The 22439-nt window shown below is 39.9% G+C and overlaps 1 protein-coding gene across 1 annotated transcript in view; it reads right to left on the reverse strand.

The window, feature by feature from the left end:
• Nucleotides 1-2815: 2815 nt before the first annotated feature.
• LOC122815710 (vomeronasal type-2 receptor 26-like) overlaps nt 2816-22439 on the reverse strand; it is a 104561-nt gene continuing 84937 nt past the window's right edge. Inside the window, exon 5 of the mRNA XM_044088447.1 lies at nt 2816-3723. Within this exon, the coding sequence (XP_043944382.1) occupies nt 2816-3723 (908 nt within the window). The remainder of the gene's footprint in view (nt 3724-22439) is intronic.

The following is a 22439-nucleotide window of genomic DNA, read 5'->3' on the forward strand; positions in this document are numbered from 1 at the left end:
ACCACTGCCTTACTCCTGAGTTACTACACTTACACTGAGCCTTTCCCCTTAGCAACCACTATTCCCTGGTATTGTTTTCATTCTTTATGCCATTGACTATAATGACAAAATGCAGATTTCTCTGAAAATTGATTTTTCCCCTTTTATTTATTTTTGGCAGAATCCCATTTGTGTGTCACTGCCCTATGCTTAAACGGCCGAGATCAGACAAAAACATTTTTTTATTTTACAAAATGTAAACTATTTTTCATGCCAATGGCCATATATTTGGCCATTGGCATGCCTAATAAATGGAATACATACTTTATTTGAGGCTGTCATGCCTCCGTTTTCTTATTTGCAGAAATGTATTCAGCTAGTAACTGAATATATTTTTGCAGGTTACACTATTCCTGCACGAACACCTTCCTGCTTGGTGGATTGCTAATTCACTTTATTTGCATGGTTTTCACCAGAAAATGGGATAATTAGCATAAGGCAGTGGTGTCCATACAGGAATAGTGTAGGAGCACTCATGCACATCCTGGGAGCTCTTTGTTGAATCGCTCTGCGGACATATTGCGTGCAGCAGCTCCTGCACTATTCCTGCACATCGTGCAAGGCTTGATGAATCCCAGGGCCAGTTCACTGAATAAAAGGCATTGTTAATTTCTAAACTGACAATGGTCAGATCTTAGTGCTGAAATTTAATATGATCAATTAAAGTTAGAATTGTTTTAATATTGTCATATGTATTTCTCCCTTCTATGAAACCTGCTTGATCTTCATGTATTAAAAGAGGCAGAAAGTGTTTTATTCTATTAGCATATACTGACATAAACATTTTAAAATCTACATTTAACAAGCATATAGACCAATAAGAAGAATATAATTTTTCATCTTTACCAGATTTTAAAATTGCAGATATCAGAGAACATTTCCATGAAAGGGGTATATTTGTGTTTTCTTTAACTACAGTATAGGCTTTTAATAACAAAGCTAAGGCTTTCCCTGTAAATAATTCATACATTTCTGGTAATAAGTTATAAATCCCTGGAGCTTTAAATGATTTCGGTTTATTAATTTGTGACTTCATTTTAGTCATTGTGATTGGTTTATGTAGAAGCTCTATTTGCTCTTGAATTAGTTTCTTACCAATATATTTACTAAGGAATATTTTTCTTTTTTAGTTGTTGATATTTCTGAATTTAATAAGTTTAGTGTATTGAAATATACTTTAAATGCCTCCAAAATAAAGCTGTAGCATTTTTCTTTGTGCCTGGAATGTAAAGTTCTTTTATTTCATTAGATTTAATAATTTTCTTTGTTCTATTTGCTAGGTTTCTTTGATTGGAAGGGTTCATAAAATAAAAATTTAACTTCATTTTTTCAAGATTAGTCTTGTGATGAACTGTTTCAAAGAGTTGAAATTTCTTGACATCTGTTCTATGCTAAGAACAAATCATTGCTATGTCATACCTGGGAACTTTTAAAATGAACCAACCCTCAGATGTTCCTTTACTTATTTCCATACCTGCTAACCAGAGATCTGTAGGTTCATGGATTAATACTAGGCTAACTGCCCTTTGGGGTCATTTGAAGTCTAGCCAGTTACCCCATGTGAGAATCAAACCCTGCACTTTGTATCTGTAAGGTAAGCACCTTAACCATTATGTCATCCACCTTTAACTGTTGCTACAGATACTTGCATTAGAAGCTTGTATTTATTTTACTTATTTTCCTGCTTGCTAACCAAGACTTTCCCAAAGCGCTGGTCTACGATTTGAAAAAACAAAGGCATGTCATTGTAACTGCTGCCATAGTCACTTGTGTTAGATGCCATTTATTTATTTGCTGCTCAGTAGCTCCAGTTAAGAACCTCAGTTAGCAACAGAAAATTAAATGCTAGTCTTTGAAGCAACTAGTGCTACTCAGTAGATACTGAGTTCTGCTTTCATCTCCCCTATCTAATCTCCACATTGCAGCTCCTAAGGCAGTTGCATTCCTGATACCTTATTTCACGGCCGATTGCGCATTCTGATTTTTTCACCTCTTCGCCTGGTGAGAGTTAATGCAGAGGTTAAGGTTACAATCCACAGTTTCTGTGCTACAGGTTTAATTTCCTCATCCATCAGTCACCCCTGAAAAGGGACTGTCTGTTTAGTGGCCTACCTCATTAATAAGTAGGTGTATTATTACCTGTCCATTAAAACCCCTGTCTGGAACGTGACGCTTCCAGTGGGGATCCCTGATTTTGTAAGCTCATTATCTAATACAATTCAATGTATGATTGGATCTTTTTAAACTTACATATTTGAATTAAAATCATCCCCAAATACCCAATAAACAAAAAATCAAATCTCCTGTTAGTCACTTGTAGTATAGTGAGCAGAGACCCAAATGATACTGCCTTTCTTCATACAAAGCACTTCTTATAGCCAAAAAATGTTCTAATAAGATATGAAAAGAAGTAACATTATCATTAGGTTCCTGTTGGAGACATGTTTTAATAAGGCATCAACTTGTATTCTTTCTTTCTAGAACATTTAAATAATATACTCCTTAAAAGTCATTGTAGTATCACAATAACTCCTAAATCATTATAACGTGTGCTTGTGTGAACTAGGCAGAACATATGTGCATCAAACTAAATCAGCCTACAACTCCCCTATGATAATACAGTATTCTTGACAAATGCCTCTTTCCTGCAAAATCACATGCATATATTGCAACATCTTTGATAATTTTGCAACTTGCTCCAAGTTAAAAGCTTCCCATAACATTTAATTACTACTAGCATTTCAACATATTTTGGTCCATATTTCTGATATCTATATTATAATTTGGTTACATTGCTTTGCTGCCTTGTGATGTATCCTCTTGTGTTCATATCTGGTCTCAGTAGAACAATATAGCACTTTGGTGAAAAAATACAGAATAACAATCCAGTGCCAGATGAGAGGATTGCAAAAATCTCAACAGCAACCATGTATTTTCCCTTTGTGCTGATATAAGCTGGAATGAATGTCAGCCAAACACTTACAAAAACAATCATGCTAAATGTGATAAATTTAGCCTCATTGAAGCTATCAGGCAGGTTTCTGGCAAGAAAAGCTATTATAAGGGTTACAGTTGCTAATATACCTAAATATCCCAGCATGCAATAGAACATGAATGCTGAACCCTCATTACACTGAATCACTCTTTTCTCTGGAAGCTTTTTGTCAGTCTCGGAGAAGGGTGGAGAAACAGATATCCACACAATGCATATAATAAACTGGAATACAAAGCAACAAAGTATTATAAAAAATGATATCTTTGACCCAAGCAAGTTCTTCATTCGGCTTCCTGGTTTTGTTGCATTAAATGCAATCACTACAGTAATGGTCTTGGCCAGTACTGCAGAGACACAAATAGAAAATAATATGCCAAAAGCAGGTTGTCTGAAAACACACGTTTCATTAATTGGAAGACCGATAAATATTAATGCACTCAAGAAACATAGCACAAGGGTTACAAGCAGAAAGTAGCTGACATCCCGGTTATTTGCTTTGACAACTGGTGTATCATGATGTTTGATGAAGATACATAGAATCCCCACAGGCATCAATGAGAAGACAACAGCAATCACAGCTAGTGAGGTACCCAGGGGATCTTCATATGAGAGGAACTCAATGTATTTTGCAATACAGAAATCTTTCTCTGCATTTGACCAGTAATCCTCTGGACATTTTATGCAATTACCTGCAGTAACAGAAAAAAAAAAAGAAAGAAATTAGAAATAGAAAGCATATATTCTTAAAGTCAGCTAGAAAGCAGTGAAACATTGTATATGTGACCTTTTTATAAATAAATATTCTCCATAAACTATATTTGTATTTATTAAATTGCAAAAGGAGATAATTTAATATGATGTTAACATAGAGGATTAGGATAGTTTCTATCATCATAATCAGCTTATTATGTGTTTGAGAAATGGATGATAAAAGGTGAATCTTGAAATTCATGCTGAGAGCACATAATAAGGGTTATTACTGGAGAACCAGTCATAATATTTTGTAGCTCATGGAGCTGTATCTGCTCCATGTACTACCAGTTACAGGAGGAAAAAAGCTAAGACTGTTTTAATACCTTTGAAAGATTGTAAATATTTTTGTGATGACTGTCAAAAAGGGCAACATTTAAATAATGCTCTAATTCACTGAAAAATTAATAGAACAACAGGTTTTCCATGTACATGCATTCCTTAAGCCATAAGAAGTATGAAACTTTAATTCTGGTATTTTAGATTGGCAGTAATCTTTAGTGATTTACCAAAAAAAAAAAACAGTGGGAGAGATGAGAGGCATGGACAGCAGGCAGAAACATAGCTGTTTTACGTTTTGCCCCTGTTCACTATAGGTAGGCACTGTCTGTTATCAATGCAAGTGAGAAACCCAGTTGAAACAGAGCTTAGAGGGGTTGTAACCATGGCTGCACACTTCCCCCCAAAGGGTCTGTTAAAACTGAGTGTAATATTACAGAGACACTTAGTAAAAGTTTATTTTTTTCTGATATTGCAGCATAATCAATGTGATTCATGCTCTACAAATATTGTTGAAATAAGAATGAAATTATTAGTGGTAATCTAATTAATATCTGCATGATGTGTGACTGTCATAGCAAGGTACGTTCCAGAAAAGGTTAACGTAGTTTTTACGTTTTTGCCAGACAAGGGCTAGGTCTTTATTGACTTGATGCTGGATTTACAGCTTATTGCTAGGGACTTGGAAACTGATATGCCTCCTTCTTGTTTGCTGATGAGTGAATATTATAATTCTCAGTTGTATAACCATAACAATCTTTCCTCTCCTTACTTTAATATCTCCCTCTTTTTTACTAATTTTGTAGTCCTTAAGCTCTACAGCTGAGCGGTACTCTACGTAATACCATCTTTAATTCCCTACCTACAATCCCTCCCACTCTTCTCATACCTGGCTTTCTGTCACTTTCTTATAGGTTCATAGGTTCATACTAGGCTATCTGCCCTAGGGCATTTATAAGCCTAGCCAGAGTGTGTTTGGCTTTCGCCACCCATTTTAAATTAATTTTGCTATGCCTTTTTTTGAGGTTAGTATACTGTGCCTCTGTCTAACAGTGACACAGAAGTGATAGCCGGGGTAAACCTACGATCTCCCATCCACTCATCAAGATTCCTCTTGAAGAGAGTCAATGTGGGACTCTGCCTAACCTGGACTGGGATTTTATTCCAGAGTGAAGGGAGCCTCTGGGTTATGAATCTGTCCCTCCAGCATGTCCTATTTATTTCAGTGCTGAGGTTCAAGTTTCTCGAGCGTAGCTCGATGGGATTTGGATTTTCTGAGGTGCAGCATGCCCATTAATTCCGGGTTGGACATGGCTTTATACGTCAGGCACAGATCGCCTCTGAGCAGGCGGTATGCCACTGAGTAGAGCTGGAGTTTCTTTAACCGGGCAGCATATGGCATCTGTTTGAGCCCCTTGATCCTCTTGGTGAGGTACTTTTGGGGTCTTTCCAGTTGCTGCAGGTGTCTGGTAAGGTACATCCCAAAAGGGGCATTGTACTCAATTATGGGCCTGATGAGGGATGAGTAAAGAGGCGATATCCTCCCTGATCTAGATGTGAATCCCTTCATGATTAGGTGGGCTATATAAAATGTTTTCTAACCACTTTGGCCACGTGGTTGTCAAATGAGAGATTGCTATCAACTTGGGTCCCCAGGTCCCTAATGACTTCTTCTGTACTTAATGGATTACCACCTATGTGGTAATTTGTGGGCACTTTGTTTTTGCCAAAGGGGATGACTATACACTTTTTGGCGTTTAGCTTGAGGCAATGGCTCTGGCACCAGTTGTCTGTTTCTATGAGGCCCTTTTGGAGGATGCTTGTGTCGGCTGGAGAGTTGATTATGGCACCCAGTTTGCAGTCATCTGCGAACTTGGTCAGCCACAGTCCTTCCGTGTTGGCTTGTACCGCCGAGAAATATATACCGAACAAGAGAGGTCCCAGGACTGAGCCTTGTGGGACGCCACTTGTAACTGGTTTGGAGTCTGACATGGCTCCAGCAATTCTAACCATGTGGGTTCTGTCCTTGAGCCAGTTTGCAACCCATCTAGTGACATAGGGGTTTATATTTAAGCTGGTGAGCTTATCTATAATGCCAGTGGGGTATTGTATCGAAGGCTTTTTATGAGGTCCAGGTAGGCTGTGTGGACCACCTTCCCTCGTCAATGGCCTTGGTGACTGTTTCAAAGAAATCGACCAGGTTTAAGAGGCAGGATCTGCCCTTAACAAAGCCAAACTGGGTAGGATCCAGTGTCTGTAGGTCCCCAATATCTTTATTTATGAGGTCCATGATGATCCTTTCCATAGCTTTGCAGACCAAGCTAGTCAGGCTTATGGGGCGATAGTTTCCAGGATCCGTTGAGGCACCACCTTTGTGGAGAGGGACCACTGTTGCTGTACGCCACTCTTTGGGTACATATCCTGTAGTAAGGCTAAGATTGAACAGTAGTTTTATGTTTGGGTTTAGCTCTTCTTGGAGTTCATGTAGGGCGCAGCCGGGACACCATCTGGTCCCATTGATGCTGTGTTTTTGCTTTGGAGAGGCGGCTCTTACCTGAGCATCTGAGATGTCAGCGGGCAGCACTCTGTTGGGATAGATATTTGTCCTTTTGGTGGGAGAGGGGAGAAGTTTGCACTGAACCTGTCAGCTAGGATGTTGGCAATGTCTGTGGGCTCGGTGTATTTTTTGTCATTTTGGACTAATTCTGAGCATATCTGGGAATTCCCACCCAGGTTCCTAACATAACTAAAGAAAGCCTTGTGATTATCCTTAGTGTCCTGTGCAATTTTTCTCTCGAAGCTGGCCTTAGACGATTTTATGAGTGCCCGTAGTTTTTGCTAATACTGATCAGAGATGCCTTCCTTTTGGGATTTTGCTCTATCATGTAGTAGCTTCCTCCTTCTATTGTATAGTTTGTTTATGGCTGGGGTCCACCAGACAGGACGTCTGCCTTTGGAGGATTGGGTCTTGGTTTTATTTGGGATTGCATGATCCCTGCATTCCTGAAGGTGTTCATAGAATGCGTTTACAAAGGATTCTGCGATCTGGGCCGTATTTTCTACAGGCCCGGGGGCTTTGAAGGATTTCGCCTCGGTTTTGAGGCGTGTGAAATTTGCTTTAGAGAAGTTTTTCACTGTGGTTTTCTGGGCAGGGGGTGGGGTCGGGATGTGAATATCCAGTGAGATTAGTTTATGGTCTGATCTTACCAGTGAGGGATACACTTCTGGTCTGGAGCATAGTGTCCCCATGTTGGTGATGATCAGGTCCAGTATGTTTTCCCCTCTTGTGGGAGTGGTAACAAGTTGTTCCATAGCATTTGAGTTTATAAATTCTAGGAACCTTTGGGCCAGGGTGTTGGAGCTAGAGTAATGCTCCCAGTCTATGTTTGGGTAGTTGAAGTCGCCCAATATAATGGTGTTTGGAGAGACCTTCATATTTCCCAGTATTCTCAGGAAGGCCAAGTGGGGTTCCTGTGTTTGGGAGGGTGGTCTGTAGCAGGCTATAAACTGGAAGGCAGTTTTACCCACAGTTAGTTGCACATGGATAGTCTCTGATGCCGTGCTGTGCCACCAACCTGGAGGTGTGGGTATCTTTGACAAATATTGATACTCCCCTCCTTTTGTGGTTCGGTCCAAGTTTTGGGGCGAAAAGCATGGTATGAGGTATAACCTGGTAGTGCTGGGGTGCTCGGAGCCTTGAACCAGGTTTCTGTTACTGCACAGATATCGATGTTCTCCATGCTAAGGAGAGTTTCGAAGTGCGTGCATCTTGAGGTTTAGACTTCTGGCGTTGATTAGCATTACTCTTAGTTTCTTATCCCTTGTGATACCTATGGAGGTGGGTTTGTCTTTGAGCCTTGCCTAAAAAGGCACTATGGGGTAGCAAGAGCCTTTGCCAATATCCGAAGCCCAGGGGTGACAGGTGCAAGCCGTCCCTAGCGAAGCATCGTGGCTTGTCGAGCATGTCATCCCAGGCTGACAGGCATTGGATCCCCTTTGAATGACACCAACACTTAAGCCAATTGTTGAAATTGATCATCTTGTCTTCATATTGTGGCATCATTCTTGGTGAGGGTAAGATGCTACTCAAGGTCAGGGTCATACCGGCCTGGGCTACATGCTCAGAGAGCTCCTCTATGTCTCTTTTCATGTAGCCCAGGGAGGTATGTCTCAGGTCATTCACACCAGCATGGACAATGACTGAGTCATATTTGTACTTGCCTTGGAGTGACCTGAGTGCTTGTGTTATGTGGCGGATCCTAGCGCCCGACAGGCAGCTCACCATGACCTTCTCCTTGTTCAGCCTGGTGAGCGGGACGTCAGTGTGCCTGACGATAGAGTCACCTATTACAAGTGTATCAGATGTGTTGTTTAGCCTTAAGGGCTGTGACTGTTGCACACTGGCTTTGTGAGCTATGTGTTGCACGTGTTTTGTTTGGGGTAGCAGTTGCTTGGGTGTCTGCTTTGGAGGTCTCTGCTGCTTAGGCAGATTTTTATTTAGAGCCTCCGAGTATGTTTTGTGTGTTTATGTGTTTGGTTTGTTGTCGTGGTAGGTCTATGTGAGACTGGAATTGTAGTGAGTGTGGTTTCCTTCTCCTCCTGACTGGTTACGCCAGTACTGAGTTGAGAGAGCTTAGCCTCCAGTTTGGCTATATGGTTGCATCTCTCACATGTGTTGGAATTTGTTGGGAGGAGGAGAGGGTTGTCTGTGTACATGAGGCAGTTGTAACATTGCCTCAAGATTCCCAGATTCACCAGCTGGACCGGAGAGGAGATTGACAACTGACCTTTGGACATGCTAGAATAGTATTGGGAATTCCTTTATAATTGAAAAAAAGGGCCAATGGGGAACAAGGTACTCAAGGGGAGTTTGTGAGGGTGTAGTGCTTTTAATTTTTTAGAGCTGACTTATATAATTGCTTTAGTGAGCAAGTGCCAGGTAACTTAAATGCAAATTCTGGACTTCCCTGACCTTTTCCTCTCAACCCCTCTACTTCAGCCCTTCTATCTATCCTCCCATTTCCTCCTCTCTACCGACTCGGTTCAGTCATTAAATATGAATAAAAGCTTTTTTCTTCCGTTCTACTCCTCTTCTACTTTTTGCCAATTTTATGCTCTGTTAATTTTTCCACTACCACATGAAAGTATGCTTGCTGTCTACCCAAATTCATTTATGACATGCATGCAGGTAGTTATTTAATTCACCTTACTAGTCATGTAAACTTCTATTATTGTTATCTGTTATTGTTACTGTTATTATTATTATTATTATTACTGTTATCGTTTATTGTTATTGTTATTTTTGTTGTGGAGCTTTTCCCCTCGGGTCTCCACTGAAAATGGACTAGCCTGGTTAACAAAGACAAACTAAGTAAATAAATAAATAAATACATTTATGGGAACATTGGATGCAGACCAGATTGCAATTTATACAAAGGGATAAATAAATATTTTGATAACATTTGATGATCATGAATACAACTTCTGTAAGTGATACTAAATATCTTGAAAATGATAGTAAGGGTGAAAGACACACTTTTTTCTTGATCGAGTAAAAAATGTCAAGCGTTTGTGCATGGGACATGAAAACATACTTTTTGTTGCAACAAGGATAAATTTTAATCAGAATGAGTGAGTGACTCAGATGACAATATGCTATTTAGTTATCAATGCCATTTGGGAGTTTGTGGCTAATAGGCCAAGCATAATTATCTGCATGCAGATTGATGGCATTTCCTGTCAAAACTATTAGTAGCAGTATTATATAATTATCATTTGTTTACCGGGAAAGTCCAACTTGGAAGGAAGCCAATTTTCAGCGAAGGCCCAGAGAGAAATGCTCTAGATGCATTTCTTTGTACCATGGAAAAAAACTGGAGCACTCAGAGGAAACCCACAGGAAAGACATGCAGACTCTACACAGAAGGCACCCCAGTCTAGAATCAAATTGGAGAACTTCTTGTTCTGAGTTGACAATACTACCACTGTTTCACTGCATCAGTAGCTCAGTTTCATTTGAATATGGTTTAAAAGATGAAGCCACTTTGATCACTCTAATTAATTAACAACCAGTGGAAGTTAGATTTTCTTTCAGATAAGCTTCAAGAGGTGCTTGAGGTAGGCAATGAGAGGATGGGAATGCTGGGCCTTTTGCATGAAAAACTTGACTACAGGTATCAGCCTGATTTTTTTTTTATTTCAGTAATGAAACATATTCATTGTGAGTGAGAGGTCTTAATTTTGTCCCCACTACTTTTGTCACAAAAAAAACACATTCATGTTGATTTTTGTTTGCTATGTAGAAAGATTAATTTGAAACTGGAGCATATTTCTGAAGATACTGAAGATAGTTTTACCATTGTAAATAAAACCTCTTCAAATTGGAACTTGCAAAATGTGTCCTTATATTTTTATGAAGACGGTATTGACAATGAGCTTGGGTCATGGTGGTATCAATGGCTTGAGATGCCCCACAATAAAGTGTCTGGTAAGTTCATTTACCCAGTATTTAATCCAACCATTAAGGTTTTTAAGCAGCATATCAATAAATGCTTTCCAATGAATTTATTGCTCACACAAGAAAACCAAATTGTTATAATTTAAGAAAATTAGAATGGGCTGCCTAAACAGAGAGATCATAGGTTCTTAAGTAAGTACTAGGCAATCTGTTTGCAGAGCATAACAAGCCTAAAAATATATTCAAAAGTTCTCTCTAGCCTCAAGGAGGGCAAGACAAGATAGAATATGAGAGAATTTGTGGTTGGCCATCCAGTTATCCAGGTTTCCTGACAGTTACTACTCTGCTTGACATGTAGTAGATATTTGTTCCAGATGTGAGGGATACTTTGTATTGTGAAACTATCACACCAGTGCTTCTTATTTGTCTGCTGATGAATGTTTAGCTGATTTAACTGAGTATTTGAGGAATCATTTGTTCTGAGCTGGACAAGGAGATCTTCAAGAGGCTAGACACATATTAATTGAAGAATCTCTAAGAGCCTGAGTGAGGAAAGAGTGCTGCCTGTCTCATCTGACAACTAAGATTTTTAAGGCCACTGATAGTTATGAATTTCTGAGGTCTCTCAACTTGTGTGATATGTGTAGGCAAATGCATGCTTAAAGGTGCATTGTATTTAATAATGGGTCTGATACAATAGGAGTAGTGGGGAATTAAGACTTCTTTGGATTTAGTTGAGATACCCTTAGAAATTAGATGAGCCAGATGCAAGGCTTTCAGAGCTACTGCAGAGACAAAATGGTCAAACAATATGGAATTATCAACAAGAATGTATCGATGCCTTCCAACAATGTCTGACTGGAGGGGTGTGTCACCTATATGGTAAGTGAAATTCTATTTTTTTTTACCAAAATGAACTATGATGCATTTTCTACATTTAATTTGAGACTATTTGTCTTGTACCAATGTAACCTGCAAGGCACCAAGAAGTGATATGTAAATCTAATAAATGGGGTAATTTAGTTATTCTTAATTTTAAGAGTATGGTAAGATGTGTAAGATATTATTAGATGTTGAAAGTGAATATGAAAACATGAGCAGAAATGTTTTACAGCAGTACAGTATGGCATTGTTTGAACTAATGAATATGTGTGATGTTCTTCATTCCACATTGCTGCAGTCCTAACTATTGGGTAGTCCGCTGTCCAGTCGGCCCGAATACCAAAGTATATGGCTGACGTCGGTCAGGGCGCATTAGACTGACGTCAGTACGTCAGGGTACTAATGCGCATGACCGACGTCATATCCTCAGTCTTTTTTGCCGCATGGTCCGATGCAGAAGCAGTTTTGCGAGTGCAGGTTGGCGTTCTGAAATTTTCTGAAGTCGGAGTTTCAGACCGAATCAAAGTTGGCTAAGTACCCGTTGGGGAACATTTTGTTTTTCTTGCCTCAGTATTTAACGGATGTCAGAAAAAGTGAATAACTGTATTTCTTGTGGGAAACAGATACCTCATAGGGATTACCATACCTTGTGTATACCTTGTTTAGGGCCTGAGCACGACGTTGTTGGATGCCGCTCTTGTGCTAGATTTAACAAACGCACTATTAAGAGAAGGTTAGACTGTGCCAGGTTAGTGTTTGGGAAGCGTTGTAATTATAAAATGCCGTCGGATGCTCCGACGCCCGCTTCATCCAAAAGCGCAAGGACAAAACAGCGAAGCCTAGGGTTGATGAACCGGCAGTCCCGGACGTCGGTTCTTTAGAAGGCTCAGTGGAGCCAGAGGTTTTGCCAGGAGTTTCTTTAGAGTCTCAGGCAGAGACTTTACTGTTTCAGGATGTGCCTTCTCAGGAGGTAGGCCAGGCTGAGGGGGCTTCTCAGGTAACTGTTCTTCCCTCTCTTCCCAAGGTAGTTAGAGCCTCTCCTTCTGTTTCCAAAACTTCTTTGAGAGGTAGGCCAAGTTTAGCTTCAGTGGGGCTTCTCCTAGCACTTCAGGTTCTGTGCCTAAGAAACATATGCTTAAAATGGCAGAAGATTTGATTACTATGATTAGAGGTTCTATGCCCCTCCTGATAAGAGGCCTAGGGTGGAACCTGAGTTTGAGAGTTTTGAACAGTGTTCAGAGGCTTCTGAGTCTTCTGGAAGACTTGCAGGAGTATCCTCCTTATTCTGATTCTGATGTGGATGATTCCACTCCTACAGCTTCTCCTCCTGAGGATTTTTCATTTTCAGAGACTCTGCATTCCATGAGGGAGCACTTTAAATGGGAAGGCCAAGATTACTCTGATTCCAGGAAAGGCTTAGGGAATTCTTGTTTTACCCCAGCATAGGCCCTTAGCTATACCTCCTGTGTTGAATGTGGTGGAAGATGTTTTTGCAGAGGCTTCCCTGAACCCTGATTCTTTGCCTCCTGCTCCTGTTAAACCTGATAGGTACTATAGGGTGCCTGAAGCTCATAAGTATCTTTTAAGAGTCCTAGGGCAGACCCGAAACTGTTTCTCAGGGACCTAAAGGTGTTAAGGCCTCTGTTGTTAAAAACCCTGTTCCCACTGATAAAGAGGCAAGGGCTTTGGATAGATGGGGAAAGAAAGTGTATACTTCTTCCACTTTAGCCATGAGGGCGTTGAATTGTCAGTTTCACATGCTAAAATATCAAAATTATCTCCTTTCACAATTGAAATCTAAGGTGGATGCTTTGGCGGAAGGTATTGAGTGTAAAGAGTTGCTGGATTTAGTTCATGTGTCTGAACAAGTGGGTAAGCATTCTTTGCAATGTGGTTTTGATGCTGTACAGGCCTCCTCGAGGGTGGCTGCCACTAGTTCTGTTCTTAGCAGGCATGCCTGGTTGAGGGATCAGAATTTAGCTGAGCATGTTAAGACAAGGATTTTGGATGCTCCTTTACAGTCTGATGTGTTGTTTGGTTCGCCTGTGGAAGCAGTTTTAAAGAAAATGGAGGACAAAGCTAAGTCTATGCAAACTGTTAAAGATTTTTTGCAGGTGCAGCCACCGAAGTTTAGTAGAAATTGGCCTACTAAGGGATGGACATATCCTGCTTATGATTCCCAGTCTAGGGGTAGGTCTAGACGTGGTAGGGCAGAGCTCAAGGTTCTTTTAGGCCTAGAACAGGGAGTTCACCTGCTCAGACTTCTGGTGAGGGCAGGGGTCAGTCCTTTCGTAAACAGACCCAATGACCTGCCTTTTCAGCAGCCAGTAGATTCTCATCTGGCAGCTCCTTTGGGAGGAAGACTGTCTCTTTTCAAAGAAAATTGGGATTTAATTACTCAAGACAGATGGGTGTTGGATATCATTCACCACGGTTACAGGTTTTATTTCCATACATTGCCCCCTTTCAAAGGCATGCCAGACGTTCCTCCTCCACAAAGGAAAGAGGCTCACAAGCAAATTTCTCTGTTACTCCAAATAGGGGCCATTCAGCCAGTCCCTGTATCAGAAAGGGGCCTAGGATTTTATTCTCGCCTGTTCCTAGTACCAAAGAAGGGGAACACGTGGAGACCAATTTTGGATTTGTCTATCCTCAACACTTATCTGGACATTCCCAAGTTCAAGATGTTGACGTTACAACAGCTTTTACCTCTGCTGGGCAAAGATCAATGGATGGTAACTTTAGATCTCAAGGAAGCTTACCTTCATGTGCCTATAAGACTAAGTTGCAGGAAGTTTCTGCGTTTTCGAGCTGGAAATTCTCATTATCAGTTCTCTGCATTGCCCTTTGGCTTATCTACTGCGCCCAGAGTATTCACAAAGGTTCTGGCTCCAGTGATAGCTTACTTCAGGCTACAAGGAATTCAAATCTATCCTTACTTGGACGACTGCCTGATTCTGGCTCAAGAAAAGGAAGACCTTCTACAGCATCTGGAATATGTTATAGCAGTGCTAAGATGCCTAGGGTATTCTGTGAACGAAATAAAGTCCAGTCTAGTACCCTCTCAAGACATGTGCTTTCTGGGTGTGAGACTGAATACAGCAGCCCAGATGGCCTTTTAACCCCGGACAAACAAAAGAGTCTATCCCTTTACTTCCATCAACTATCTCATCAGTCCGTGCTGACTGCAAGGACAGTCCTTCAAGCATTAGGGTTCATGGCATCTTGTATTCTGGTGCTTCCCAATGCCAAACTGCATATGAGGAAGCTGCAATGGTATCTCAAAATGTATGGACACAGCACTGCCAGGATTTGGACACTGTCATTCAAATAATACCTTGCCTTCAAAAAGAATTTTTGTGGTGGGCTCAGGAATGTCACCTAAACAAGGGACTCTCTGTGACCCGGCCAGAGGCGAGTCAGATTTTAACGACAGATGCCTCGGACATTGCTTGGGGAGCTCATCTAAATGGAAAGTGGATACAAGACAAGTGGCCTGCCAGACTACAGCATCTACATATCAACATGAAGGAGATGTTAGCAGTCCAGTTTGCATTAATGGCTTTCAAGGAGTTACTTCTTCCAGGGCAGGTGTTGATTCTAACAGACAACACAACTGTCATGTGGTACATCAACAAACAAGGGGAACACATTCTTATCCTCTATGCAGGCAAGCAATGATTTTATGGGAGACTGCGCTCAGCTTGCAACTAACTCTTCAGGCAAGGTTTCTGCCGGGAGCACAGAACTCCTTAGCAGATGTGTTAAGCAGACAAATCATGGATCCCCACGAGTGGAAACTGGATCTTCATTTATTTCAGAAATTGACAGTGTCATGGGGAACTCCAGACATAGATCTGTTCGCTTCTCCACTAAACCACCAGCTGCCAAAGTTTTGCACAAAGGGGTTTCATCACACAGCTTGGAAAGTGGATGCTCTTTCTTTCAGTTGGAAAAATCTTCATGTGTATGCCTTTCCACCTCTGCCTCTTCTTCCAAAGGTGCTCTTAAAGGTCAGACAAGACAAGCCAAGGATGATTTTAATAGCTCCAGATTGGCCTCGGCAACACTGGTACCCACTACTAAGGAGTCTGGTAAGGAAGCCTCCATGGCCTTTACCTTTGATTCCGCATCTGTTATCTCAGAAGGACGGTCATCTGCTCAATGTCAAGCTTCACTCTCTTCATCTAACAGCCTGGCATATTCTGTGTTGAAACACAGCAGGTCTCAACTTCCTCAACAAGTTTTAAATGTGATTATGGAAGCTAGAAGACCTAGTACAAGGAAAGTGTACGCAGAAAAATGGAAGAGATTTTTATTTTGGAGTACAGCAAAGAATTTGGAGATTTCTGAGCCTAATTTGAGTGTGGCTCTTCAATATCTTACTGAGTTATTGGACAAAGGTTTGTCCTTCTCTTCCATTAAGATTCATGCTGCAGCAATTTCAGCTCACTATGATTGTGACCCACCATTGTTTCGCAACCTTTGTTCAAGCAGTTTCTTAGAGGGCAAAGAATATAAGACCCCACGTAGAGCTCCTACTCCTGCTTGGGATCTCAATTTTGTGTTGGAAAACTTACTCTACAACCTTTTGAGCCTGCGGCTACTGCTGAATTGAAATACTTGTCATGGAAGACTGCTTTTCTGTTGGCTACTACTTCTGCAAGAAGGGTGTCTGAGTTGCAGGCCCTTATGGCAGTAGAGCCCTTTTTGATTTTCCATAAGGATAGGGTATCATTATGTACTAATCCTTCCTTTATGCCTAAGGTGGTTTCTAGTGTGGCTTTAAACCAAACTATTCATTTGCCTACTTTTATGCAGACCCCAAAATAAAGGGGAAAAGATTTTGCACACTTTAGATGTACACAGGCAATTGCGTTATTATTTAAGCAGGACTAAGGATTTTAGGCAGTCTCAGCAGTTGTTTGTTTCTTTTGCTTTGAGTTCGCAGGGCAAGCCTGTGTCAAAACAAACTATTTCTAGGTGGATTGGGTTTTGCATTGCATTTTGTTATTCCCATCATGGCAAGGAGATTCCAGCTGGGATTAGGCCTCATTCCACTAGGGCTACTGCCACTTCAACAGCATTTCTAAGGGGTGGCAACTAAGGATATTTTGGAGGCAGCTACTTGGAGTTCAGTGCATACTTTCTCTAAGCATTATCACCTTCCTCTCTACTCTAAGTCTAGGGCTGGTTTTGCCACAGCTATTTTGCAAGGCATGTTGTCAGCTCCTGCTTCTTTATGATTTGCCAGCCTCCCTTACCTCTGCTTTGGGATTCTACCCAATAGTTAGGACTGCAGCAATGTGGAATGAAGAACATAGTACAGTTTTGTACCTACCATAAATGTAGATGTTCGAGGATCCACATTGCTGCAGTCCAATTTACCTCCCTCCTTCCCTCTGTGTTTAGGGGTGGTTGTGTAGGTGAGGTTATATGCTGATAATTTTGTATATATTGTACATATTTTTGGTGCAGGTATATTGGGCCTTGTCTTTTTAGGGTCTTCTGACATCTGGGGCAAGAAAAGACTGAGGATATGACGTGGGTCATGCGCATTAGTACCCTGACGTACTGACGTCAGTCTAATGCGCCCTGACCGACGTCAGCCATATACTTTGGTATTCGGGCCGACTGGACAGCGGACTACCCAATAGTTAGGACTGCAGCAATGTGGGTCCTCGAACATCTACATTTATGGTAGGTACAAAACTGTACTTTTCACTGGGGATGGGGGGGGGACTGCTGATGTATTGAAATTACATGCTAAATTCCTCCTGTACTCTGTTTTTTTAAGCTGTTCCTAGGGGACATTAAGATTGATAGAATCTACAAAGACATCCTGTTACTTCAGGGGTGGGTGTTTTCAAGAAAAAGTTTGTTGTTGGAAACCATTTCAATGAAATATGTGAGTAGTATGCATTCACAAGTGAATGCAAGAAGTAACAGGCAAAGTTAAGGGAATAATTCTGACAAATTAATATTTTCAGTTAAGTCTTGATGTTGGTAGTCTGCATATGTTGATTCCTCATATAATGAAAATTAAGGTTCATAGGTTAGTGCTAGGCTATCTGCCTTAGTTGGCCATTATATACCTAGCCAAATTTTCCATCCCAGAGTTAAGAATTGAATGCTCTACCTTGTACCTATCAGGTAAATGCCTTCTTCATTATACCAATCCCCTGGAAATTTGGAGTGTGCTTGATCAGAACCCTGGCTCACCTGTATTGTGGCCATGATCTTATACCAGTTGCCATAGGGAAGGCACTACCTCATTATTTAGGTGAAGACCCTGTTCATCTTATGTTTTATCTCTATTACATTTTTGTCTTACTCATAATGCATTTCTTACAGAAGCCATTCAAAAGAAAGGAACAACACTCTTTTCGCACCTACTTCTGGAAATATTTTTATTTCATCATTTGCAAGGACTTCCATGCATACTGATAAATTCATGATAGGTATGCAACCTGTTGTTTATACTGCGTGCTTGAATCTCTCTGCACCTGTTCAGGGCTGCTAGCAGGTGATGTGGTCATGAGCAGGTGCTGTTGAACATGAAGCTGTGCTTATTAGCTGGTATATTCGAAACATACTGCTTCTCATCACCATAACACAAATGAAGCATGCAGGCTTAGTGCAACAATTGCTCACATGTTAATAAATATGTGCATTACATATATTAACTCCTTTTTATGCCAAGTTAATCCAGCTATTGTTGACTATTTTGTTAGAAGGCTGAAAAATAATGAGGAGGGGATTCATTTCTTTGTAGATATTACTTTAATTGCTAAGAATATATTGATCTAAGTTATTCTAGAAATGTAATGATTCTCTTTCATTTTTACATGCGTCTAACACTGTTTAATTAAATAATTGCAGAGCAGAATATATAAAGATTTGTAGGAGATTGTGATAGATGGAAATTATTGGAAAGAGGATAGTCTCTTATTAACTACTTCTAGAAATAAGAAGCTTAGCAATTTGCAGACACAAAAATGTGTAACAAGAAGGAATTTTGTTAAGGAAGAACAGGAGGGAAGCTACTGCAACAATATTTTGTGTCTTCAAATAAACCACTTTCTATGAAATATTGTGCAGAATTATTAAGAAAAGCAGGCGTAATTTATTATCAGGTGTTACTTTGAAGGAATGTTTATGTTAATTAACATATTTTTTTACAGAAGGGTATTGAATCTTGGGGAACTGTTCTTTTTTAAATAATGACCTCATAAAATGCAACAGCATGTATTAAAATAAATGGATGTTTTGTTTTGGAACATGTACTCTTTGTAGATTTGTGTTAAAATGCAACAAAGTGAACATAAATTGAAAAAATTCAAAACTCAAGCAGCATTTTTTGTCTTAGAGGAGTATGGTATATTCTATGAGATGTTCCTGTTCCCCAACAAAGTAATATACTGGACAAATAAAATTAAAGTGAAATTTGCAATAAATGAGTATTAGAGAGATGTTAAATAATTTCATCCTATAATTGTGTAAAGTGAAATGAGAGCTTCAAAATGAAATAAAGGGTTTAAAGAGTTTAGAGATAGTGGCATTAAATATGCCCAGAGAAAATGCTTTGAATAAATTGAAAACAAGACTGATTTTGAAATATAATACTTAACTGTACTGGTGCTTTAAGGATGGATTTGTCATGGTGATTTCTATTGTGACGCTTCTGTTGGTTAAGAATTATCATAGAAAGCTGATTTTGTCTGAGTGATAATTGTCCGTCATTAAGTAGCTTTCATAGAAATTGATGTTAATTAATTGGTAATATTTTACATTATAACTCACCACATGCATGGTCATTTTAGCAACATAATCACACCCCTTTGTCCAGCCCATGATGTTAGATGTACTACAGCATAGCATATACTGGGGGGCTTCTACCCCCATACTCTCCAAAGGAGGAACCCAAGTAACTTAAAATCAAACATAGCAAGAGATGCAGGGGGCTGTGCAACTAGGAGAAGGTGAGTCCTAATGTAAAAAGTTGTCACTTAATCAAACTGATGTTAATTAATCAATTGAAAAAATACTTAAATACTGCTGTACCTTTTTGAAAATTAATTAATTAATTAATTAATAAAATAAAGCATTCTCCCAGTGAAAGAAGTTAGGTGAAGCATTAGGGAGATTAAATAATTAAACATCTTTATCTTCCAGTCATTAGTGTATGATGTTTATACAATACTGTATACAAAGCTGTGTGTAACAACTCAGTGATGTCATCAGCTGAACTGGGATCACTGATCCAGTGGAGAAAACCTCCTTTTGAAGAATGAAGGATGAAGGCAGGACATCCATCGTTGTTATTGCATTGGCATGCTGGTGTTCCTTTCCTCTATATCCCTGATATGATTATTTGTCACACTAACTTTCAGGAGGATGTTTGGTCTACAGAGTCCTGTGGGACCTCACAGACTGAGTCTGGGATGATTTGCAGAGTAAGATTTATGTTTTTCTCACATTGTCAATCAAATGTTCCATTTTTTCTAGATCTATTGGTAGGGGTGTATCCAGTTTTTGGTTGCATGTTGATGCTTTTACTAACTCTTTTCAGAGCCAGATCCAGCACAAGGTGACCAGGGCATCCACTTATGGCCTGCTGTCAGAAGTAGCCCCACTTGCTGTGAGAGGTCCTGCTGGCCAGCGGGCTGCCACAGCATTTACTTTCTTAATTTAAAAAAAAATTACATGTTTTATTTATGGGTGTTCTTCTCTAGGAATGCCCTCTGTATCTGTGCATTCACACACACACACACACACACACACACACACACACACACACACACACACCTGTTGCTTGCTTCTTCTTTTCCAGATTCCACACATGGAATTTAAAGACAAGATGTTCTGCACACAGAATTTAAAGACAGGATGCCCCTGCTGCTACCTATACATGGAAACATACTTGCTGCCTGCTTCTGCAAAATTAAGCATGAACAATATTTCATTCATCAGTGTGTGTGTGTGTGTGTGTGTGTGTGTGTGTGTGTGTGTGTGTGTGTGTGTGTGTGTGTGTGTGTGTGTGTGTGTGTGTGTGTATGTGTCTGTGTGTGTGAATGAAATGCCATAGTCAGGTATAGAAAGTTAGTTAATTTATTCAGGCTCAAACTACGTACCTTGGTTACAGAAAACAAAAGCCCGAATCCTCTACAACATCTACCATTTTCAAGGAACTATGAGTTTCAGTGTATTTTCAAGGAATTTTGTGCTTCAAGGGAAGATGAGTTTACTGCTGCTCATGCTAAGTCTGTTTTCAATGTGCAACTGTTTTGTTTAGGAAATGGTCATCACTATTGTGCTATAGAACAGAAAAGCATTTTAGTAGCCCAACAGGTAATGTGTATGCTTCTGACACAGAAGCTGTGGGTTCTACACCCACAGCACGTAGATAAGATTGCTAATACTGTGTTGTTCTTTGGTGTGGGGGGGGGTGCTGCAGGCATGAGAGTGTTTTTCTTTGGATGAGATGCCCAGTAACTATGAATCTGTTGCCTATTTGCCATACATCCCTATTGCAATATTACCAGCTTATCATTTGTTTAAAGTAACATAGGCAATTTATTCTTCAAGGGCAGCAGGCACTGAATTTGTAAAAGAAACACTGAAATGTAAAGTTGTTTGCTGGCAACAACGTCTTCATTAGTTACAGATGTGGAATTATTCAGATGACTTTTAGTTCTGCAGAGATTATACATACTGACTGATATTGGTGGATTGTAATGACAGAAGTCCGAGTAGACTTTTATGGTTGAAATGTTCTGAATTGGGCAGTTTTGTCATTATTGGTTCATACATTTGGTTGCATTGCTTAATGGAAAAATGTTCAAAACTACAAATTTAAAACATGTTATAACAAATGGTGTATTATACAAGGAATATAACTTAATACAATAGGAAGGTGAATCAAAGAACACATGCATGTCTGCATGGTCCTAAGAATATGTGCAAGGGGTCTATGATTTGAAAACAGCCCAAAGGTAAACTTTATCCACCACTGGCCAGATGCATTTTCTATGAATGTGAGTTTCAAGGGCAGAGAAGTTTTAATGCTAAGTTCTGTTATCATTGTGAGACTGTATTGCTTTGTTAAGCAGATGAATATCAGTGTTTGTGCTATAAAATTTCAAATAAAAGTTTTAAATTAAATCTAAATAATCAACGTAGAAGTAGAGCAGAAAACAGTATGTTTACTGAGAGGTTTCAACAGTGTTTATGGTGACTGGGGAGAGTTAGAAAAGTAATAGGACACTGGAATCATTGTGGGGAGGGCTGTGTATGGGAGGCCCAATCCATTACCCTGTCTAAGGTTCCATTTGACTATAATCCAGCTCTGGATACAGCCCTCCAAATCAGGAGGTACAGTGCTTTAAAAGGAGTGCAGTGCGATTCAGCATTCACTGTTGCTCGTTTAGGTCATAGTTTATTTGTTCATAGTTGCTGGAATTTCAGTTACATGCCCTTTGCTATAACAGGGATCCCTTCTGTGCCTCTGTTTTAGCACATACTGGTCTAATGATTGTTGCATTGTGTGGGGGCTGCTTGTAACACTTTAGTAATTCACTTCCTAATTATGGCTCTTGCAAATACAATGCATCTGTTTACAGGCTTACAATTGTAAGAGCTGTTATCTATAACTATGTAGCTATGGCTATAGATATAGCTATAGGTATCTATAAATACATCTCTCCCAGTATCTCTCTCTAAAGATATAGCTATCTATATCTATATCTATAATATCTATATATATATATATATATATATATATATATATATATATATATATATATATGGGTCTAGGACTAAAAATCGGCTACACGCTTCAATGAAACTGAAACGGGCGAGCACACTTTTGCGAAACTGAGCTCAAAAAAAGAAAAGACATGAGAAAATGGCTTTTGCTTAGATCGCAGCACAGTGGGGATAATGGAATATTCCCTTTTCCCCACTGTAGTGCGATCTCAGAGTGAGAATATAAAAGCAGGGGGTTGTGGGAGGCACAGCCCACCACATAGGGGGTGC

The sequence above is a fragment of the Protopterus annectens genome, chromosome 1.part1 (genome assembly GCF_019279795.1).
Source record: "Protopterus annectens isolate FY-2018-M chromosome 1.part1, PAN1.0, whole genome shotgun sequence".
Lineage (NCBI taxonomy): Eukaryota > Metazoa > Chordata > Ceratodontiformes > Protopteridae > Protopterus > Protopterus annectens.